The following is a 20,395-nucleotide window of genomic DNA, read 5'->3' as shown; positions in this document are numbered from 1 at the left end:
TCTTTCTTTTAATGTTTGAAACTTTGGAGCTTTTCTCTCCCATACTACTAAATACCTTTTTTAATTGAAGCACTCCATATTACCCCAAATAAATGCCAAATGTATGAAGACTTAATTCATTCAACAGATACTAATATATGTATCAGTAAATATTTCAGTATATACCTCTAACAGATAAAGTTATTCATAATTATATCTTTGTCATACCCACTAAAATTAATAACAATTTATTGATATCCTCTGTTACTTAGCACAAGGCACCCTGCTGGGTACTAGTTATACAGTAGTAAATACAATCTCTGCCTCAAAGAGCTTATAGTCAGAGTTAGGGCCTCTAACTTTTTATAACTCCATAGCTATATAAATGGTGCCCCTGCAGTTGTGCTGTGTAGAGAGTTTAGAATGGGAAGGGCAATGGGTCAATAACTGGCAGATTTTATTCAGGGTAGTAGTGCTAGTCTTGGGGGAAGTTAGGGAATAAATTTTAGAGCTTAAGTTGAGACCTAAGGGATGAATAGCAGTCATCTTGATGGAGATGTAGGAGGGATTTGGAAGAAATTTAACAGGTGTAAAGGTAAGCAGTATGCACAAAGGCAGAAGGTGCGAGGGAGCATGCCTGGCTATGGAACCACAAAGGGTTGAGTGTAATGGACTTGGAATGGAGAGAAAGGTGTGGAATGGAAAAATGAGAGCAGGAAAGACAAGCTGGTTCCTCTCTTGGAGGGTCTTACAGGACATGATTTTATCCTGGGGGCACTGGGGAGACACAGCATGTTTTTATTTTTATTTTTTTTTTTTGACAGATAGATGTTTTAATTCATATTATCATATAAAATAAAGTCATCATATTATGAACTTTTGGCTATATGAAACTTTTAGTATTTTATTCATTTTCATAGTTTTACAGTATTAGTAAAAATAATGGTCATTATAAATAAGTATAAAATGGAAGTTGATGAAAAAATAACCCCAAGTCTTCCTTGACTCCCACCCTCCCACCAAAAAACTAGCTAGTATATGGCAAATATCCTTTTCACGCATTATCTTTAGGCATATATTCACTTTGTAGTGGTGGATGGTTTAGTCGCTAAGTCGTGTCTGACTCTTTTTTGTGTGTGTGTGTGTCTGACTCTTGTGATCCCATGGACTGTAGCCTGCCAGGCTCCTCTATCCATGGGGTTTTCCAGGCAAGATTACTGGAGTGGGTTGCCATTTCCTTCTCCCACAACATGTTTTTAAATGGAGTATGACATGGTCAGTTTTGTGTAGGCATAAAGTCCAATAATAGTACATTTGTTCTCTTGAACATGGAATTGGCTTCAAAGTGTCCTTGTCTGGGTGATGCTCACTGACAGCCTCAGGCAGACACAATAACACAAACTACCTAAAAAAAAGAAAACAAAACTTGGCCTTCACCCCAGGAGAACACAAGGGCCTCTAATGGAAGCCTCAGATGCTTAATTGTGGATGCCACCAGAGGAACATGCCACTCTTAGATGAAGCTGAACATCCTGCACGGTCACGTTTTCCTCATGGATCCTTGTGTGTATACAAATATAACTTCTGTCTGCGCCTCACTTATTTTATTTTCCTTTACTCTACCACTGTTATTTTCCTGTCATCAAGGCATTTCCATTGCTCATTCCCTCCTTTTCCTTCTCAAGGTAGGTTTGTCACATTCTTCAGTACCTTTCATTTTTTTTCAAGCTATCAGCCCCCAAAGGCTCCAGGCTGCATCTTCTTCCTCATCCAGGGTCTAGCTACTAACTGACCATTCTACCAGTGAATGAGGACTATTGATTCCTTAGGGATTCTTTTCAGATGCCAGAGAAGAAGGCAGTAGCAAACCTTAAAACAACATGTAGCCATTCCAAGTTGTTTCTTAAAGATCACCATGCATTGTAGATCAGACCTGTAAGAATCTATTGATGGACTTCTAATTGGACTCCTGTAAATATGCTCTAAAAATAAAGATAACTTACCAAGAATATCAGAGAACAACCAAGCCAAGTATCAGAAATTATCATGGAAAATATATGAAGAACTACAAGGTAACTCTCACTCAGATGGTTCAGATTGGACAGTTTTGATTTTCCCTCAGTGTGGCCAGGTCTTTTGAGAACCAGAGGACTCACTGTGCAGGCCCAACAGAGACCCAAGGGCTTTTTGACCTCCTGTGGACTAAAGGTCATCCCAAATGGGGTTCTGTCGCCCCACTGAGTTTACATTCTTGAACTTAAGAACCAGTATAAGTGATTGCCAGCTAGCTTTCACTTTATCTTAGAATATTTTCCAGTTGAAAAAAGAAGGAAAACAAATTACCAATTCTTTAACATTTCTCAAAAGTGCCATTGCTAAGTTTGAGTGCAAACATGTGGCTCTTGGTCTAGATTAAATACATACCATTCCTAATCTCTACCACACAGCATCAAATCAGATCTGTAGTTTCTTTCTCTTAAGTTTTATGCTTTTCTTTAAATTTCTTTAACTTCTATACCATTAAATCCTACTATGTAAATTACCTTCATCTAAATTGAGATCACCAAATATATCTCCAGCTCAAAATTTATTTGACTAGATTTTAAAACATGCTCAGTGTTTATCCTGTTTTCATTCCCATCTCATTTTGTTTTCATAATAAAATAGAACCCAGTTTCATCCATTATTATGCAGAACCACCTTAGAGTAGCAACCCTGGGTGTAGAGTGGAATGTCCACCCTATTGGAGACGCTCAGGCTTGTCTTACTCATCACAGGAAGGGTATTTTAAGGCCAGGAAATCTCTGATTTTTCATGACTGGGTTGTAGCTTTCATGTAGAACCCCATTCCTTTTACTTCTACTTGAACCTGCAGCCTTTGGTTAACTGACTTTGGTTTAACAGTACCTTGGTTAACTGATTGATATAAGATTTTTGGTTCCACCAGTTCTGATTTGCCTGACTAGTGAGTGTGATTACACAAATAATAATTTGGCTTATAGAATATTATTATTATTATTATTATCAGGATATCTTACTGCCATAGTGGAAATGACAGCATCAAGTGGTCAAAGTGCTGTCCCAAGGTCAGTATATAAATGAGATCTATCAGTCTCTGCATGTCTCTTGCTTTGGAACTAGCTATCCCTGACTTACCCTTGTTATGTATTCCCCACCCCCAGTTGTAAACCTTTCACTTAGTATGAGTTATTTTTCCTATTATTCACTGGTAACTATTCCAGATTTGTTTTTAATCTCTTACAGTTACTAAACCAAGGAGATTTAACTGAAAGACGGACATGAGCCATGGGTGCTGACTCCTGGAAGAGCAGCTTTGTCTGATCCCAGAGTGCATTCGGTGGGAACAGGATGCTTATGGCTCACAAGTTGCCAGAACCAAAACAAAAAAGGACCCCACTTTTGCCTCTGTTCATCTTTCCTGGCCTAGAAGATGAATGTAGGAGAGCTTCTCTTCAGTTACCATCTGGTGCAGACAAGGAAGAAAGCAGTGCATATGGGCTGGGTAACTGGACCTACCTCTCTTCCCACTGCAGTTTTGGGATAGACTTCTTCCAAAAGTGAGTTTGATTACATGTTGGCTGCAGTTTCTCCGTAAGACTATTGAGGGGAGGTTTTCCTTTGAAGAATTTTCATCCCAGACTGAGCTGTCTTTTCACTTGGGTGAACTAAATCCTGCCACCAACCATAAAACTTCACCAAGAAGTTCAACTTTCAAGATGCCTTGTTGCTTCAGAGAAGGGTGTGATGTCAGTCCTGTTGTGACATTCTCCCTTTAGCAACCTGAGTAAGAGACTCTCCGCCACTGGGCTGCAAAAAAATAAATTACTTGAATCCCTGCTTGGCCCAAGCTGAGGTACTATCTTGTCCTAATCACCTCTACTTGGCCACTTTGCTTTCTTTGTTTATGGAACATACAGTAGCATGTTAAGAGGTTTTTTTTTTTCTTTTTTAAGTTAAAAATCATATGATTCAGAGCTTCAATTGTTTTTCCTTTAAATAAAACAGCTGGTCAGTTCTTTGGCTCCTTGTTTTAAACAAATTTGTTTTCTTAGAGAGTAGATTAAGAAAATAATTCAGCCTTTCCCTTTAAGATGGGGCACTGATTTACCCCTAGGAGTCCATGCAGGTAAAACTGAGCTCAGAAGTCTCGGGGCGCCTCACACGAGCATCTTCATCCCCAACCAACAAACCCAGATGGTGGTTAGTAGAGTGTCACTCTCGTCATCACCAAAAGGACCATGTTTGAGTCTGGAAAAATGGCAGTAATAACAGATACTCTTGAATCTGTCCGGAAAGGTAGTTTTAAAAACATGATCAAAGTTCTCCTGTTAGAGCAGGCACTCTTGCTATCATCCTGTCTTTATAGGATGATAAATCTCTCTCTTTATAGGATGATAGATCTCTCATCCTGAGAGAGAATATCTAATTATTATTGCTGAGAAGAAAAGCATCCAAAGGTCACCTACTAGTAGGACGTCATGGCTGTCAGAAGTTTCAAATTTATTAACATGAACCTCATGCTGACACAGTACATACATGCACACAGTGGCACATTCTGAGAAGATACAGCAAAGAATTAACTGCTGTTTTAAATAAAGTAATTACAGTGATAGTTCTTAGTTTGTTAATGACATGCATAATTACCCCGAGTTCATACTTGTATTTTAAAAATGCCAGTTTTATACTAGAACTTACACTTATTTTTATACTAGAACAACGATCTTCAACCAAGGACATTTTGCTACCCAGGGGACTTTTCGCAATATCTGGAGACATTTTTGGTTGTCAGAACTGGGGAGAGGGATGCTATTGGCATCTAGTGAGTACAGGCCAGGGGTGTTGCTAAACATTCTACAGTGTATAGCTCCCTCACCCAAAAGTGTCATCTGGCCCAAAATGTCAATAGTGTTGAGACTGAGAAACCCTGTATTTTGGGTTGCAAAGGTGTCATCCCCCATGGGCTAATTCTGATACACAAATGTGAATTGTTTTGCCCACACATTATTTCCAAATAATTTTTTTTGGAAGGAGGGGGGTGGGCCATGCAGCTTGTGGGATCTTAATTCCCTGACTAGGGAATGAACCTGCACCTTGGCAGTGAAAGCAGAGTCTTAACCACTGGACCACCAGGGGATTCCCAGTAATTTTTAAATTAGTTGCCAACAGGCAAATTTCTGGTTTCTGTTGAAAATGTGGTTTATCTGGCAATTCTAGGCCCATAGTCCAGCAGGACAATATTTTCCAGTCTCTTTTTTATCTCCTGCTATCTTACAGCTAGCCCATATGACCCATTTGTTTCCTGACCGGGAAGGCTTACACCTTTTTTTCTGTACATATACTTAAGTGTGAGGCACAAAGAACCATTAATCAGCTCTGATCTCTCCATCTTGAACTTCTCACTTTGATTTAACTTGGATTATTCTCTGTTATCTACTTTTCTTTCCCCCATTCTCCAGAAGTAACCATGACTCAAAATCCAAGTTTTGCCCGCCTTGACTCAACCCCAAGTTTGCTGCTTGAATACTATTCAAAAGCAGTATTGTAAGTATCCTTATTAAGCAAGTGTTCTGAGATTATCTGGTAATTCGTAAGACAGCTCCTCCAGTTCTTTCATGGGACTTGAAATCTGTTCCAGAGATTCTTCTAAATCCTGCTGTGGATTCCTGATGCCAACTTTTGTAGTTTCATGAGTGCTGCAGAATAAATTAAAGCATTATACAATTTTAAGTTTTAAAGGAACCATCATGTAAGGCATAAGCATGGTTTCAAGATTATCATTATTCTGTATGGGGTAGAAAGGCAAATTTCTAGGGGGAAAACTGAGATAGGAATTAGGGTAAGGGCTGCTAGGACTTAACGAAACAAAATTTGAGAGTAATGGAAATACTGTACTTTTTTCCCTTTGACTTAGATATCATCAATGGAGGAGATGGTGCTAATGAGTTACTTTTTAAAACTGCTAGATTTGAACAAGCCATGGTGACCATGCTGAAGGGAAAAGAAAGGCTTTGATCAAGCTTTTACAGCTTTTATTGGGCTCTATAAAGGTTTCTACCTTCACTTGTCAAAGAGTGTAACAACATTTAATAGGAAGTAAAAGTACATGATTTTTCTTCAAAAGTGAAGGCATTGGACTGAAATTGGAAAAATGATCTGTTTCATATTGAAGGAATCTAGACCTAATATACAATGGTTATATTTTATTCACAACTGCACTACACACCAAATTTAAATGTGTTACTTGGAGATCCCTGGTTTAGTATACTGTAAGTATAGGATTGTGACTCAGAATATGAGTGAATGTTCTAAAGCTTCCTCCCAGCGGCACTGCTAGAGAAGCAGTTTGAGAGCTGCAGGATGACCCCAATCACCTGGGACAATCACCGACTTCCCACTGCTCCTTCCACTGTAGAGCCCGGCTGCCCTGACCCTTGTTCCTCACAAAGTCTTCATCCAGCCCAGCCTGCTTCAGGGTGTCTCGATAGCGCTGTTCTGCTTTCTTCCTGGCAAGGTCCTGTGGAATAGAAATGAATCTGCTATAGCTGAACTACCAGATTAATTCTAAATTGCCTGTTTAATCTGTATGCTTTAATACTTCTTTCCCACCCCACCACCCCACCATTAATGCTGTACACAGATTTGTATGAAAATTACTTAGAGCCTCGTTATCAAGCTTCAAAGTACATAGGAACTACCTGAAGATCGGATTACAATGCAGATACTCATTTGGTAGTTCTCAGATGGGACCTGCAATTCTGTATTTCTAATACTCTCAGGAGATGCCAATTGCTGTTTTGGGAACCACATCTTTGCCTGGCCAAGGATTCAGATTTTTGGAAGGCCAAGTGAGACAACAATGAAAAAGATGGACTAAAAACATTTAAGATTCAAAAGCAACGAAACCATCATCAGGAACACTTACATATAACAGACTGAAAATAAGCTGCAGTAGTAACATTCGTAACAGGGTGGATGGTCTGTACATAGACCAGAAAAGGGTTAGTTTTTGCATATTTGTTTAACTGATATTTTTCCCAGAGTGGTGAAAGATCTTTTGAGATCTGAGAGTAAGCTTCCTAGGAAAAAGCTAACATAAAGAGCAAAAGTCATTATAAGAAATTTTTTCTTAGAAATCTAAGTTGCTAAGTAAATCCAAGACAATCCAGTGTGTGTGTGTGTGTGTGTGTAAATCCAAGACAATCCAGTGTGTGTGTGTGTGTGTGTGTGTGTGTGTAAATCCAAGACAATCCAGTGTGTGTGTGTGTGTGTGTGTGTGTGTGTGTGTAATATGCAGGAAGCTAGGGAGGACTGGACCCAGGAAACGCCTCAATAATGTACTGATAATGCCTAGCATTTGGAACCAGGTCATTATGGAATGCCAACTTTTGTTTGAAACTCTGGAGAGGAGAGAGCTCTATAGGGCCTGATGCAGCTCAAAGCTGTCTGGGATGGTGGCCTTTCTAAGGCTGTTCAAGTAACCCCAGAGCTTCCTTAGGGAAATCTCAACTGAGTCCAACTTCCCTAAAAGTCTAGAGAACATCTTAGAGAGGATCTTGCAGTTGGAAAGCCACTTAACCTGGAAGAGGCCTTGTGGGGTGCTTGCGAGCATCCCAACCCCTGAAGACCTATAAATGTGCCACAGCTCCAGAGACTGGGGATGCCTGGGGCACCAGCACTACAGGAGGAGAGGTGACGTTAGCAAGTTAGAGATACTCTAACAGAGCCAGACTGTCAATTGTATGTCTAGAATCTAACCTCCATTTTGGTTCAAACTGTAAACTAGACTATAGTGAAAACCCCAGGAAGTGAAATATCCTTTTATAGATGCCTTTGGAATCCAGTCTTGGATGAAACCAGTCCAAACAGTGTTCACCAATGCACTACCTTCTTTGGGAAAGATAGTAGTAATAAAATGAGCCAAATTTGGAATCTTTCTGAGCCTAAGGGAAGTGTTTAATACCCAGATATTAAACTGTTGCATAATTTCTAAGAGCCATCTCATCCAAGACAGAAAATAAATGATACTTTAGATTTACCTTGGTAACCTGTTCGAAGAGATACGGCCGCCTTTGTATTCTTTCCTTCATTTCCTCCAGTTCTTTCTTATACTCTTTTGCTCTTTTACGGTCATTGTTCCTGAAATTAACAAGACTTTTAGAGTGAGTTCCAGGTTTTTCCAATCTGGAATACCTTTAATTCCAGTTAAATGGAATAACTCCCATAGACATTGGAAATTCCTAACTGTGCCTGGCAAAATTCTTGACTATGATTACAGGAGCCTATTGTAATGACCCCATTTTCAAGGCAAGTGGCTCCCAAGATAGTTATCCCTTTGACACATGGAGGACACTGACCGATTCTCTTTGAGCTTTGCTTTGAACACCTCCTCCAGGCTCTTATGGGGATCCATGGCTTTTGCACGCAAGGTGACAGATTTAGATATTGCCTGACACTTCTTTTTGTGCATCTCCAACCACTGAGTACTTTCATCTGCTTTGTCCTTTTTCTCAAGTGAACATCTAAAGGGAAGAGGCAAGAAAAATACCGGTGACCAACATGGGTATAATTTAAAGCAATCTTAGTAACCTCGCTGGAAAGTCAGTTGGGATTTCAGGAAGAATGAGATTCTGTGGTTAAATGCACTGGCAGATGAAGCCTTTCCAGCACCATGGACAGTGAGTTTCTACCCTAGGAGAAGTTCATCAATTGAACTGGAAAACATGAAAGAAAATACTCTTAGACTCAGGCTTCCTGCTATCTGGAAACAGTAATACTAATAAGCACCATTTGCTGAGCTACCTACACTGACCCAAGTACAAACAGACACCAATAAGTGCTTTTATAGCTATTAGTTTTTGTAATCCTAACAGCTGCCATCTGAGGTAAGGACAGTAAGTCTCCCTGTTCATAGGCAACAAGATTGGGCCTCAAGGAGGATAAGCTACTTGCTCAAAGCTACCCAGCATGCAAGTGAAAGCCAAGGTTAGAACCAGGATGTCTGACTCCCAAGCCTCTGCCCTTGACAACTGTGCTGTAAATGGTAGATTGGAAGGTGCCCGAGTTCATAGTCCTTTGGGAATACATATCTGCGTTTCCATGGAAACCTGGAAATGGGTCTCCCTCAATGCACAAACAATTTGGGATCAACTTGCAGCATTTAGTTTGTGTAACTACTCTACAGGGTACTATGGAGAATTCTACCAGAAAAGTCCAGACTCTTGCATTGGATGTTTATATTCAGACATACTAGGAAGGAGGGTGGGAAAGTTTAGCCTGCTAATATGTCACACTCCCTATTGCCAGAACGCAGACGTGGACATCCTCTGCAGGTGGGCCACCCTCTGGTTGATGAGACCTATTGTAGTGAGACCTCAGAATAGAGGCACTGAGCCTTGATTTAGCAGCTCTGAATGAAATTTGAGGAAGAAGGGAGTATCCTTTAGATTCTAAATACATTTCTAAAATCCCTGTTGTGGGTCTTCAGCAGCCAAGTACGTTCTGTGCACTCCTGTGAGCCCCACAGGAAGGCACTGAGATGCAAGTCCTCCCAGGGTTAAGCCACCTGTTACACTGACTGCTCCTGCTGTCTTCAGCTCAGAGGCCTGGTGGAGGAACTCCTGCTGGGGCACTGGCTGGATGAGAACAAACACCACCAGGACAATCAGGTCAATTAAAGAGTTAAAAATAAGGAGGCTCCTGTTTCCCAACTGATTTATAATAGTTCCCCAAGATGAATCAGAAAATCTCAAATCTCCGCCATGGATGCCTCATCTTCTTTATGGCAGGTTCAGGCTTCTCTGAATTCCTGTTCCTGTAGGTTCCTCCAGCTTCCTCAGTGGATCTCCATCTGTTTGGAAACTTCTTTCTTTCCAGCCTTTATCTAGCTGACTCCTCATTCTTCAGGTTTCACCTTAGACATCTATTACAAGAGACCCAGGCTGCCCAGTGCCCCTACAATTCCCCATATTCCCCCATCATTATACTACTCACAAGATACAGTAGTTGCTGCTTTTCTCTTCTGTATTTCAGACTAGATAATAAACTATAGGTTCCATAAGGTATCTCCAACTTTATCACTGTGCCCAGCACAAAGTAAGTCCCCCAAAGACACTGGCTGAGGGATGGCTAGGCATTCTGCAGCACTCAGTGTGTGAGGGTCACACGAATTCCTGTCCTGATCAGAGGCTCCCTTTCCACCCCTTTCTCGGTCTCTCTTATGACAAGAGAGGAGGCTCAGCAGATGAGTGCGTTCCAGCATTTGGGCCAAGATCCGAGCACCATGAGCCTCGTGCAGCCTGACCACTCACCGGACTGCAGATTCCCGCTTCCTGGTGGCATCTGTGATATGTACGGGGAGGGTGTTGGCAGAGAGGGAAGCAAGGCCATTCAGAGAACGACTCCTCGACAGGCGTGTGGCGGGTGGCTCTGGAGATTCCTAGAAGAAACAAAGGCTGATATTGGTGGGACAGCATGTGCAATTAGTTTCTGTCTTCACTAGGATTCAACTGCGGTGAAGTACTAGTCAGAGTCTTCATTTAATCCCAAAGTTTTTAATTAGAGGAGAAGAGTTCTTTGGAATTGGTACTGGGACATGGCTAATGGATATCAACTCCCTGGCTTCCAGACTTGCTTGGACTTCTTTCTGCAAAGTCCCCCTACCGAGAGGAAAGGAAGGGAAGTATTCTTGTGGTCCTAAATGTTTAGGATCTGTGAATCGGCTTACAGCTGAGCCAGTGTTTTTTGTTTTTTTTTTTTAAAGAAAAATGTTGTGAGAAGTGCCTTCCATTGACACCTGGCCCCTCCTGTGTGTTGGGCCTCAGCCCTGTCCCTCCTGCCTGAGCTCTCACCTTTCTACCTTCAGAGGCAGCGACATCACAGGGCCTCCGAGTGTGACACCGGCTGGCAGTTCTCAGCAAGAAGGGCTTGTTGCGCGTTGCCTCCCGGGTGTCTCTTCTCTTGGCAGCTTGCTTCTGGAAGGCCTTGTAAAGTTCTTCGTAATCAGGGATGGCAGGATTCACCCGAGGTTGGAATCCAAAGTCAGTGTGCAGAAACCCAAGCTTTTCCTCCCGGGTCCGTGTGGCTGTTCGAGGCTGTCGGTCAGCCTGGCTACTGGAGGGGGCAATGGGGGATGAGGCCTTCTGGAGCGTGTCTAAGGCTCTCATATGGATGCGAATTTTCCTAAGGAGCTCAGCTTCTGTGGAAGGGAAGTCAGGGTGGCAGTGGGTGAGAAGGGACCAAGCTTCATATCAAAAGGTTTGGAGAGCTTTCCCTCTTAGACACTTGCAGTGATGGAGTGTAACGAGGCTGGAACCCGTGATTAACTTTCCAGGAATTTTGCAAGCCAGCTGGCACCATGTGGAAAGCTTGAAATTGGCCAGGATAGGAGTATTATTCCATGAAAATGGCAAACACTACAACTTCCTTTTTTTTCTTTTTCTAGACAGTGCCCTAATGAATGTTGACTAGGACACTACTGCTATGTGCCAATCAGGCTGCAGAAGCAGCTGCCATTTACACTTACTGAGCACCTTCTACAGTGCCTTCTTCAGAGATGAAGCAGGAGGGATGGGCCAGACCCCGGCTCTTCTCCCAGGTCTCCCTTCTTGGGCAGAGGCCCCACTGTCCACTCAACTGCCCAAGCCCACATCACTCTTACTGCCTCTTTTCTCATTTCAATCAGTCACAGGTTCTGCCATCTCCTCCTCTTTAACCTCCCTCTGGGCCAGCCTCTTTTCCGTCCTCTCTTATTCATAATTTCTCAATTGAGTCACTGAAATAGGCTTCTGTAGATCACAATCCCTCTGGACTCGCCCATCCCCCTTTATTATCCCCAGAGCAGAGTGAGCTTTCTGAACTGTGTATCTGACCATGAGCCACCCTAAAACCCTTCAGTGGCGACTTCCCCGATGGCTAAGACTCCACACTCCCAATGCAGGAGGCCCAGGTTTAACCTAGATACAGATCTAGGTCACGGAACTAGATTCCACATGCCGCCACGAAGACCCTGCACCACCAAGTAAATAAAATCTGAAAAATAAAACCCAACCCCTTCAGTGTCTCCCTGCTGCCCTTGGGAAGAAGGCCAAACTCCCTCCCACAGCCTACAAGGCCCCAGGCCTGGCTTGTGCCTGTCTGTCCCACCCCTCTCTCCTTTCTTTCCCCTCTACCTTTCCATGCCTTGAATGTGCTCAGCTTTCTTACCTTCAATGCTATTGTCTCTTCCTGATACACTCTTCATTCCTTTTCTTCGAATTCCCCACGGCTCCTCCTTCAGGGTCAGCCCCCACGCTCACTCTCCTCTGGGGACCTTCCCTCACTGTTCCCACGCCTCACTGCAGTCAGGAACTCTGTTACATGTTCCACAGGCTCCCCCAGGCTTTCCCCTTTATCCCCTGCAAGTGACTCGTCACATTGGTCATGATTTGTCTGTCTCCCTCCCTTGTCCACAAACTCCACATCTGTTTCTTCACACCTGGGGTGTGGCACGTGTTCCTGAATGAGCGAATAAAGCCAGTCAAGAAGCTTCGCTTCTTGAAATGTACCTCACAGGAGGTGGGAGGGCGCCTTTCCTTGGGGGCAGCTGGCTAGCGGTGGTACTGGCCTAGGCTGGTCCCCGGCCGTCTCAGTGGTTCTCTGCTCCGGCACCTGTGCTGCCGCAGAGGTGGTGGCATTCACTCACTGAGACAGATGAGGTCATTGGGATGAACCTCAGGCCTCCCACCCCTCTGCCGACCAGGCTCCGCCATTGGACGGGCCAACCCAACCCTACCCGTGGCCTGGGCCTGCACTGAACAAGATCTCTGGTGGGTCCACCCCCGAACAGCTCATCTCCAAGCCAGGATGACCCCTGAGCCCGACTCACTCCCCCACAGCACCCCCTCAGCACCTCCGGGCAGGAGGGGGCTGGGAGGTTAAGGATTTCTTTACCCTGGAGTTTGTCCCCGAGGGCTGGCTCCAGAATGGACTTGGGGATCCTCCTTGTGGCCTTCTGCTTGGGGACTTTGGCTGTAGCGGCAGTGGCGGCCAGGTGCCTCTGCAGAGCAGCTTGCTTTCTCTGCTCCTCCTTCTCTAGGAAGCTGAAGGGCTTCAAGGAAGAGAGGAGCAGCTCCTTCCTCTTCTGGATCCCTGCCCGCCTGCGCGCCTCGTTGCGCTCCATGACCTCCTGATAGAGGGGCAGGTAGACGTGGGCGGGCACGGGCTGGGCCCGGAACTGCCGGTGGCACTCGGCCTCCTCCTGGCCCTGTTTCTCGGCCTGCCGCCTCTCGGGCTCAAAGGAGGCAGGGGAGGCCAGCCACTGCGCCTTCTTCCTGGCCTCGCGCAGCGTCATGCGGAATGGCTGAGGGACGGTGATGGACGACGCCCAGGAGCTGATGCTTCTGTGCTGGGAGGGAGGCCTGAAGCCGGATGGTGGCTGCGGATGAGCCTTGGGAGTACGGGAGGGCAGGGTGCCCCAGGAGCTGCAGCGCCTCACGGAGCCACACCTGGGGGACAGAGCAGCTGTGTGCATGGAGGACAGGGCAGCCAGGACGCCCGGCTCCTCCAGAGTCCTCCACCTCCCCCCCACCTTCCATCAGGTCACACCTAGTTTCTCAGCCTCATGTCACAGCCCCACAGGCCTCTGGTTTGGTGGCTGGTGGTTTTAGTCGGTAAGTCATGTCAGACTCTTGCGACCCTATGGACTGTAGCCCAGCAGGCTCCTCTGTCCAAGGGATTCTCCAGGCAAGAATACTGAAGTGGGCTGCCATTTCCTTCTCCAGGGGATCTTCCTGACCCAAGAATTGAACCCAAGTCTCCTGTATTGCAGGCAGATGACTTACTGACTGCCTCTAGGCATGCCTTTTTCTCAACCTGGCCTCTCTCCTTCCCACAGGCCAAACCGGCAGCCCTAGAAGGAAGTCTCCTCTTAGAATTGATCTAAGAATTTTCTACTTTGCACTCGAATCTTTTCATTCGGTAGAGAGAAGAGGGCAGTGACGAGGAGGAGGGCTTTAGAGTCAGGCCCAGGTTCAAAACTTGCTTCAAACAATTACCAGCTGTGTGACCTCCAGCAAGGTTCTCCTGGAACCTCAATTTCCTCATCTGCAGAATGGCAAAAATGATATCTGCTTACAGGATTATTGGAAGGAGAAAAGAAATACTACAAGAGATAAAGTAGACAACATACAGCAGGGCTTGGCAAGGTAAATGGATCTTGGTGCCATTCTCAGGAAGGTAGCATATTTGGGAAAGGCATCTCTTTAATCGATCCCAAAGTTTCAGTTGACTAAGGGTTACCCACCATGATTAAGGACTGCTGGGTAGGAATCAGAACATGTTTGGCTGATGCTGAGCTGGAGCCTGAGCAAGTGGCACTTGCAGAAGGTCTTTGTTTTACTCAGGAGGAAGATGAGGCCTAGAGTCACAACATGGCTTGGCCAGAGCTGCGTGCTGCCTTACCTCGAAGATGGGGGGTACTGCACCTGTGGCTTCCCCCTGCCTTTGTCTTGGAGGAAACGCTCCGGGTCCTCATCCTCTTCAGAGAGGCTCTCATCACTGTCTGGGTCAGACGGATAAAGGGATTCCAACCAGCACCGCCTGTCTTTCTGCCTCAGTGCCTGCAGAGTCTCGAAAAAGCTCCCAGTTGAGTCAGAAGTAGAGTCTGTCTCCTCCTCTGGACCAAGGAACTCACTGAGTTTGCTGGCCCTGGGCAAAACCAGCCCATCCCCGTGCAGCTCCTCGTCTGCGTCTGTGTCTGAGGAGGATTTGGGGGAAAATATCTAAAACAAAATAGAATAGACTGTGGGTCAAACTATGATTTCAACATGTAACTATTAATTTCATGTTAAATAAATCTATATATTAGGAACTGGGGCAGGGGACCAAGGAACATGTGTTACTTGCTTTAAAGAAATTTCATGTCTCAGAATATAGGCTGTGCTTGGTTGGAGGGCAGGAAAGGGAATCAGAGCTGAAGTTGGTTCATGCAGTGTGGTGAGCATTTGTGGAGTACCTACCTGCACCATGCACCCCTGCGCTCTAGGAATCCCACCTGTGACTTTGGCCACACTCTGGGACCTGCCTTTTGGGGGTTTTACCTACTAGTTGCCAATCTCCCTTTTCCTGCTTCCCCTGTCTACACCTCTGCTTTTCTCATATGCTAGCTAATTCCTACCCTCTTACTAGGCATGAGTAATTAACAGGAGAGACAGTGTGGTTTAGCTGAAAGAGTCCTAGAAAGTGGGAAATCTAACTGAGTTTAAACACTCCTTTCATTCAGAAAATATGTACTGGTGTCTAATGTGCAATGTGTGCATCACCTTCACAGCATCATCTTTCAGGATTTGGAATAGCTCAGTTGGAATTCCATCACCTCCACTAGCTTTGTTCGTAGTGATGCTTTCTAAGGCCCCCTTGACTTCACATTCCAGGATGTCTGGCTCTAGGTGAGTGATCACACCATCGTGATTATCTGGGTCATGAAGATCTTTTTTTGTACAGTTCTTCTGTGTATTCTTGCCACCTCTTCTTAATATCTTCTGCTTCTGTTAGGTCCATACCATTTCTGTCCTTTATCGAACCCATCCTTATGTGAAATGTTCCCTTGGTATCTCTAATTTTCTTGAAGAGATCTCTAGTCTTTCCCATTCTGTTGTTTTCCTCTATTTCTTTGCACTGATCGCTGAGGAAAGCTTTCTTATCTCTCCTTGCTATTCTTTGGAACTCTGCATTCAAATGGGAATATCTTTCCTTTTCTCATTTGCTTTTCACTTCTCTTCTTTTCACAGCTATTTATAAGGTCTCCTCAGACAACCATTTTGCCTTTTTGCATTTCTTTTCCATGGGGATGGCCTTGATCCCTGTCTCCTGTACAATATCACGAACCTCCATCCATAGTTCATCAGGCACTCTATCAGATCTAGTCCCTTAAATCTATTTCTCACTTCCACTGTATAGTCATAAGGGATTTGATTTAGGTCATACCTGAATGGTCTAGTGGTTTTCCCTACTTTCTTCAATCTAAGTCTGAATTTGGCAATAAGGAGTTCATGATCTGAGCCACAGTCAGCTCCGAGTCTTGTTTTTGCTGACTGTATAGAGCTTCTCCATCTTTGGTTGCAAAGAATGTAATCAATCTGATTTCAGTGTTGACTATCTGGTGATGTCCATGTGTAAAGTATTCTCTTGTGTTGTTGGAAGAGGGTGTTTGTTATGACCAATGTGTTCTCTTGGCAAAACTCTATTCGCCTTTGCCCTGCTTCATCCTGTATTCCAAGGCCAAATTTGCCTGTTACTCCAGGTGTTTCTTGACTTCCTACTTTTGCATTCCAGTCCCCTATAATGAAAAGGACATCTTTTTTTGGGTATTAGTTCTAAAAGGTCTTGTAGGTCTTCATAGAACTGTTCAACTTCAGCTTCTTCAGTGTTACTGATTGGGGCATAAGCTTGGATTGCCATGATATTGAATGGTTTGCCTTGGAAACGAACAGAGATCATTCTGTCATTTTTGAGATTGCATCCAAGTACTGCATTTCGGACTCTTGGCCACAGGACTGGACAAGGTCAGTTTTCATTCCAATCCCAAAGAAAGGCAATCCCAAAGAATGCTCAAACTACCCCATAATTGCACTCATCTCACATGCTAGTAAAGTAATGCTCAAAATTCTCCAAGCCAGGCTTCAGCAATATGTGAACCGTGAACTTCCAGATGTTCAAGCTGGTTTTAGAAAAGGCAGAGGAACCAGAGATCAAACTGCCAACATCCACTGGATCATCGAAAAAGCATGAGAGTTCCAGAAAAACATATATTTCTGCTTTATTGACTATGCCAAAGCCTTTGACTGTCTGGATCACAATAGACTGTGGAAAATTCTGAAAGAGATGGGAATACCAGACCACCTGACCTGCTTCTTGAGAAATCTGTATGCAGGTCTGGAAGCAACAGTTAGAACTGGACATGGAACAACAGACTGGTTCCAAATAGGAAAAGGAGTACATCAAGGCTATATATTGTCACCCTGCTTATTTAACTTATATGCAGAGTACATCATGAGAAGTGCTGGGCTGGATGAAGCACAAGCTGGAATCAAGACTGACAGGAGAAATATCAATAACTTCAGATATGCAGATGATACCATCCTTATGGTAGAAAGTGAAGAGGAACTAAAAAGCCTCTTGATGAAAGTGAAAGAGGAGAGTGAAAAAGTTGGCTTAAAGCTCAACATTCAGAAAACTAAGATCATGGCATCTGGTTCCATCACTTCATGGGAAATAGATGGGGAAACAGTGGAAACAGTGTCAGACTTTTTTGGGGTGGGGCTCCAAAATCATTGCAGATGGTGATTGCAGCCATGAAATTAAAAGACGCTTATTCCTTGGAAGGAAAGTTATGACCAACCTAGACAGCATGTTAAAAAGCAGAGATATTACTTTGCCAACAGAGGTCCATCTAGTCAAGGCTATGGTTTTTCCAGTGGTCATGTATGGATGTGAGAGTTGGACTATGAAGAAAGCTGAGCGCCGAAAAATTGATGCTTTTGAACTGTGGTGTTAGAGAAGACTCTTGAGAGTCCCTTGGACTGCAAGGAGATCCAACCAGTCCATCCTAAAGGAGATCAGTCCTGGGTGTTCACTGGAAAGACTGATGCTGAAGCTGAAACTCCAGTAGTTTGGCCATCTCATGAGAAGAGTTGACTCACTGGAAAAGACCTTGATGCTGGGAGGGATTGGGAGCAGGAGGAGAAGGGTATGACAGAGGATGAGATGGTTGGATGGCATCACCGACTCAATGGACATGTGTTTGAGTAAACTCCAGGAATTTGTGATGGACAGGGAGGCCTGGTGTGCTGCGATTCATGGGGTAGCAAAGAGTCGGACATGACTGAGCGACTGAACTGAACTAAATGTGCAATGCTGGGAAAGATTGAAGGCGGTAGGAGAAGGGGATGACAGAGGATGAGATGGTTCGATGGCATCACTAGTGTGATGGACATGAGTTTGAGTAGGCTCTGGGAGTTGGTGATGGGCAGGGAAGCCTGGCGTGCTGCAGTCCATGGGGTTGCAAAGAGTTGAACACGATTGAGTGGCTGAACTGAATGTGCATTGGGCATTGGGTTGAGAGCAGGACAAACAAGGTCCCTACTCTCATGAAGCTGACATCCTAATGAAGGGAGAAAGACAATGTAAGATGGTATTAATTCAATAAAAGCCACAAAACTGTGATAGACTGATGGAGTGGCTATGGGAAGCTTCTCTGTTGATAAAAGTTCATCAGATAAAGACCACTAGGAATGTACCTGTAATCAGAACTAGGTTTATTAACTTATTACAGAATACCTTCTGAAGGACCTTCCCAGTTGGCACTAGTGGGAAAGAATCAGCCTGCCAGTGCTGGAGATGTAAGAGACATGGGTTCGATCCCTGGGTCGGGAAGATCCCCTGGAGGAGGGCATGGCAACCCACTCCAGTATTCTTGCCTGGAGAATGCCATGTACAGAGCAGCCTTGTGACTTATAGTCCATAGCATCATAAAGAGTTGGACACGACTGAAGTGGCTTAGCACACACTTTGGGAAATTAGGAAACTTGGTTGGGGTGGGGGTTGAGGGCTTTTTCTAGGGTTGGTTTGTCCTAAATGATTCTGAGGAGGGTTAGGAGAAGCAGGGATCAACTCTGGATGGATGCTGTCATGAAGAGGGCAGTTTAGTAAGTGGGTAAATGAGTCATTTTTATTCAAAAGGTGGCAAAGAACAAAGTAGGGCTGGGTAAGCAGTTGGTAAGTAAGCATAATCATTTAGAAGTACGGGGTATTAGTTGTTTTGCAGGTACAACGTGGCCCTGTGAGAAATACTGATTTCTACTGATCTTGCTGCTGGCTTCATCTGGGTCTATTACAGTCTGAGTTGTACTTTCTCAGTCCTGGGATGATTTTCCCTTTCTCACTGTGGAGGACTTTCAGGTTGACACCTGATCAGTAAGAAAAATGTGATACTTGCCAAGATGTGGGCAAAGAGGGTTTGGGGTTCAAAAAAAAGAACAAGTGCAAAGGACTTGAGGCAGGGACCTGAGGCCGGAACAAATGACTCTTGGAGAGGTAGAAAGAGGGTCAGTGTGGTTGGAGGACAATAGCAGAGAAATCCTTAGAGAGGCAGGCTGGGGCCATGATGGGACAGCACAGGTTGACTGGCTGTAGTTGGGGGAAGGGCTGTTTCTGGTCTCCAAGTGACACCTGGTAACGGCTGAACTGGGTACTCAAAGATCTGGCTCTCATACTGAAAAAGAACTGGATTTTGAGTCAAAGATATGTGTACCCTAGCCCTCATTTTGCTACTGAAAAGCGTGTAACTTTAGGAAAATTCTTTTCTAAAAAACGACTTTATTGATATAATTCATACATACCATACAATTCATACAACTCACTGTACAATTCAGTGGGTTTCAGTATATTCAGTTGTGCAACCATCACCACAGTCGATTTTTAATCAACTCTCAAGACACTTCATTTCATTTAGCAGTCACTTCTATTTTCCCTAACCCATCCCCACTCCTCAAGCCCTGAGACCACCATTTTACTTTCTGTCTCTGAATCTGGAGGGCTTCCCTGAAAGCTCAGTTGGTAAAGAATCCGCCTGCAATGCAGGAGACCCCGGTTCAATTCCTGGGTCGGGAAGATCTCCTGAAGAAGGGACAGGCTACCCACTCCAGTATTCTGGCCTGGAGAATTCCATGGACTGTAAAGTCCATGGGGTCGGAAAGAGTCGGACACGACTAAGCTACTTTCACTTCACTTCTGAATTTGGGGGCAAATTTCTTAATCTCTCTGTGCCTGTTTTCTCTTCTATAATACAAAATGGAAACGACAATCCTGGAGGTGGTTGAAACGATAAGCGAAAACAGGGTCACACTGCTACGATTCTATGAAGAACCTGACGCAAGGCGCAAGCGGTTCAAGTTCCGGAGTTAAGAGCCCGCCTTCGCGTCTGCAAACACTGAGGGCTAGAATCCCACGCCCCGGTGACACGCCCCGGTCGTCTGTCTCCAAGTCAACGTTTCAAACAGCTCCCTCTCTCAGAGTTTCCTTTCCGGGGTGCAGACCTGATCCCTCTCCTTTTTCTCCCCTCACCTGATGGCTCCACTGAGCGCCGCCGGAGGCTCCTGCAGACCTCCCCACGGTCATCTCCTCAGCCGGGTAGAGAGACAAACGGCGGTGACAGCGGCGGTGACAGCGGCGGTGGAGGCGCAAGAGACGCTGCTCATGTTCCGCCTCTTTCTAGCGTGGGCCTCTGATTGGCTCCCAGGCGGATACTTGAACCATTCCCCTCCCCAGGCAGCCTCTCATCTATCCCGCCCAGGCAGGGAGGACTCGCTTTCTGATTGGCCTATTCTCTTCGCACTTTATACTTCCGGTTTTAAGATCGTAG

At 44.7% G+C, this 20,395-nt stretch overlaps 2 protein-coding genes across 6 annotated transcripts in view; one reads left to right on the top strand and one right to left on the bottom strand.

Annotated features, from left to right (window-relative positions):
• Positions 1-4,015, top strand: part of ZNF410 (zinc finger protein 410) — a 42,068-nt gene extending 38,053 nt beyond the window's left edge. For 3 of the 5 annotated variants that reach the window (XM_061156690.1, XM_061156691.1, XM_061156693.1), the window contains one exon: positions 3,244-4,015. In XM_061156690.1, coding sequence (XP_061012673.1) covers positions 3,244-3,282 — 39 coding nt within the window. In that variant the 3' untranslated portion in view covers positions 3,283-4,015. Of the gene's footprint in view, positions 1-3,007; positions 3,066-3,243 lie in introns of all 5 variants that reach the window. The other 2 variants (XM_061156692.1, XM_061156694.1) reach the window with 1 other exon arrangement.
• A 464-nt stretch (positions 4,016-4,479) lies between these two features.
• On the bottom strand, positions 4,480-20,251 carry FAM161B (FAM161 centrosomal protein B). Its single transcript, XM_061156689.1, has 9 exons — positions 20,098-20,251; positions 14,437-14,756; positions 12,928-13,481; positions 10,848-11,194; positions 10,308-10,435; positions 8,355-8,519; positions 8,037-8,136; positions 6,372-6,514; positions 4,480-5,693 (listed from the first exon to the last, which is right to left on the bottom strand). The coding sequence occupies exons 1-9, from the start codon at positions 20,149-20,151 to the stop codon at positions 5,555-5,557; spliced, it is 1,950 nt and encodes a 649-aa protein (XP_061012672.1). The 5' UTR covers positions 20,152-20,251; the 3' UTR covers positions 4,480-5,554.
• Positions 20,252-20,395: the final 144 nt, after the last annotated feature.

The sequence above is a fragment of the Dama dama genome, chromosome 12 (assembly GCF_033118175.1).
Source record: "Dama dama isolate Ldn47 chromosome 12, ASM3311817v1, whole genome shotgun sequence".
Lineage (NCBI taxonomy): Eukaryota > Metazoa > Chordata > Mammalia > Artiodactyla > Cervidae > Dama > Dama dama.
The sequence above is the reverse complement of the archived record's forward strand: the minus strand, read 5'-3'. Positions and strand labels throughout refer to the sequence as shown.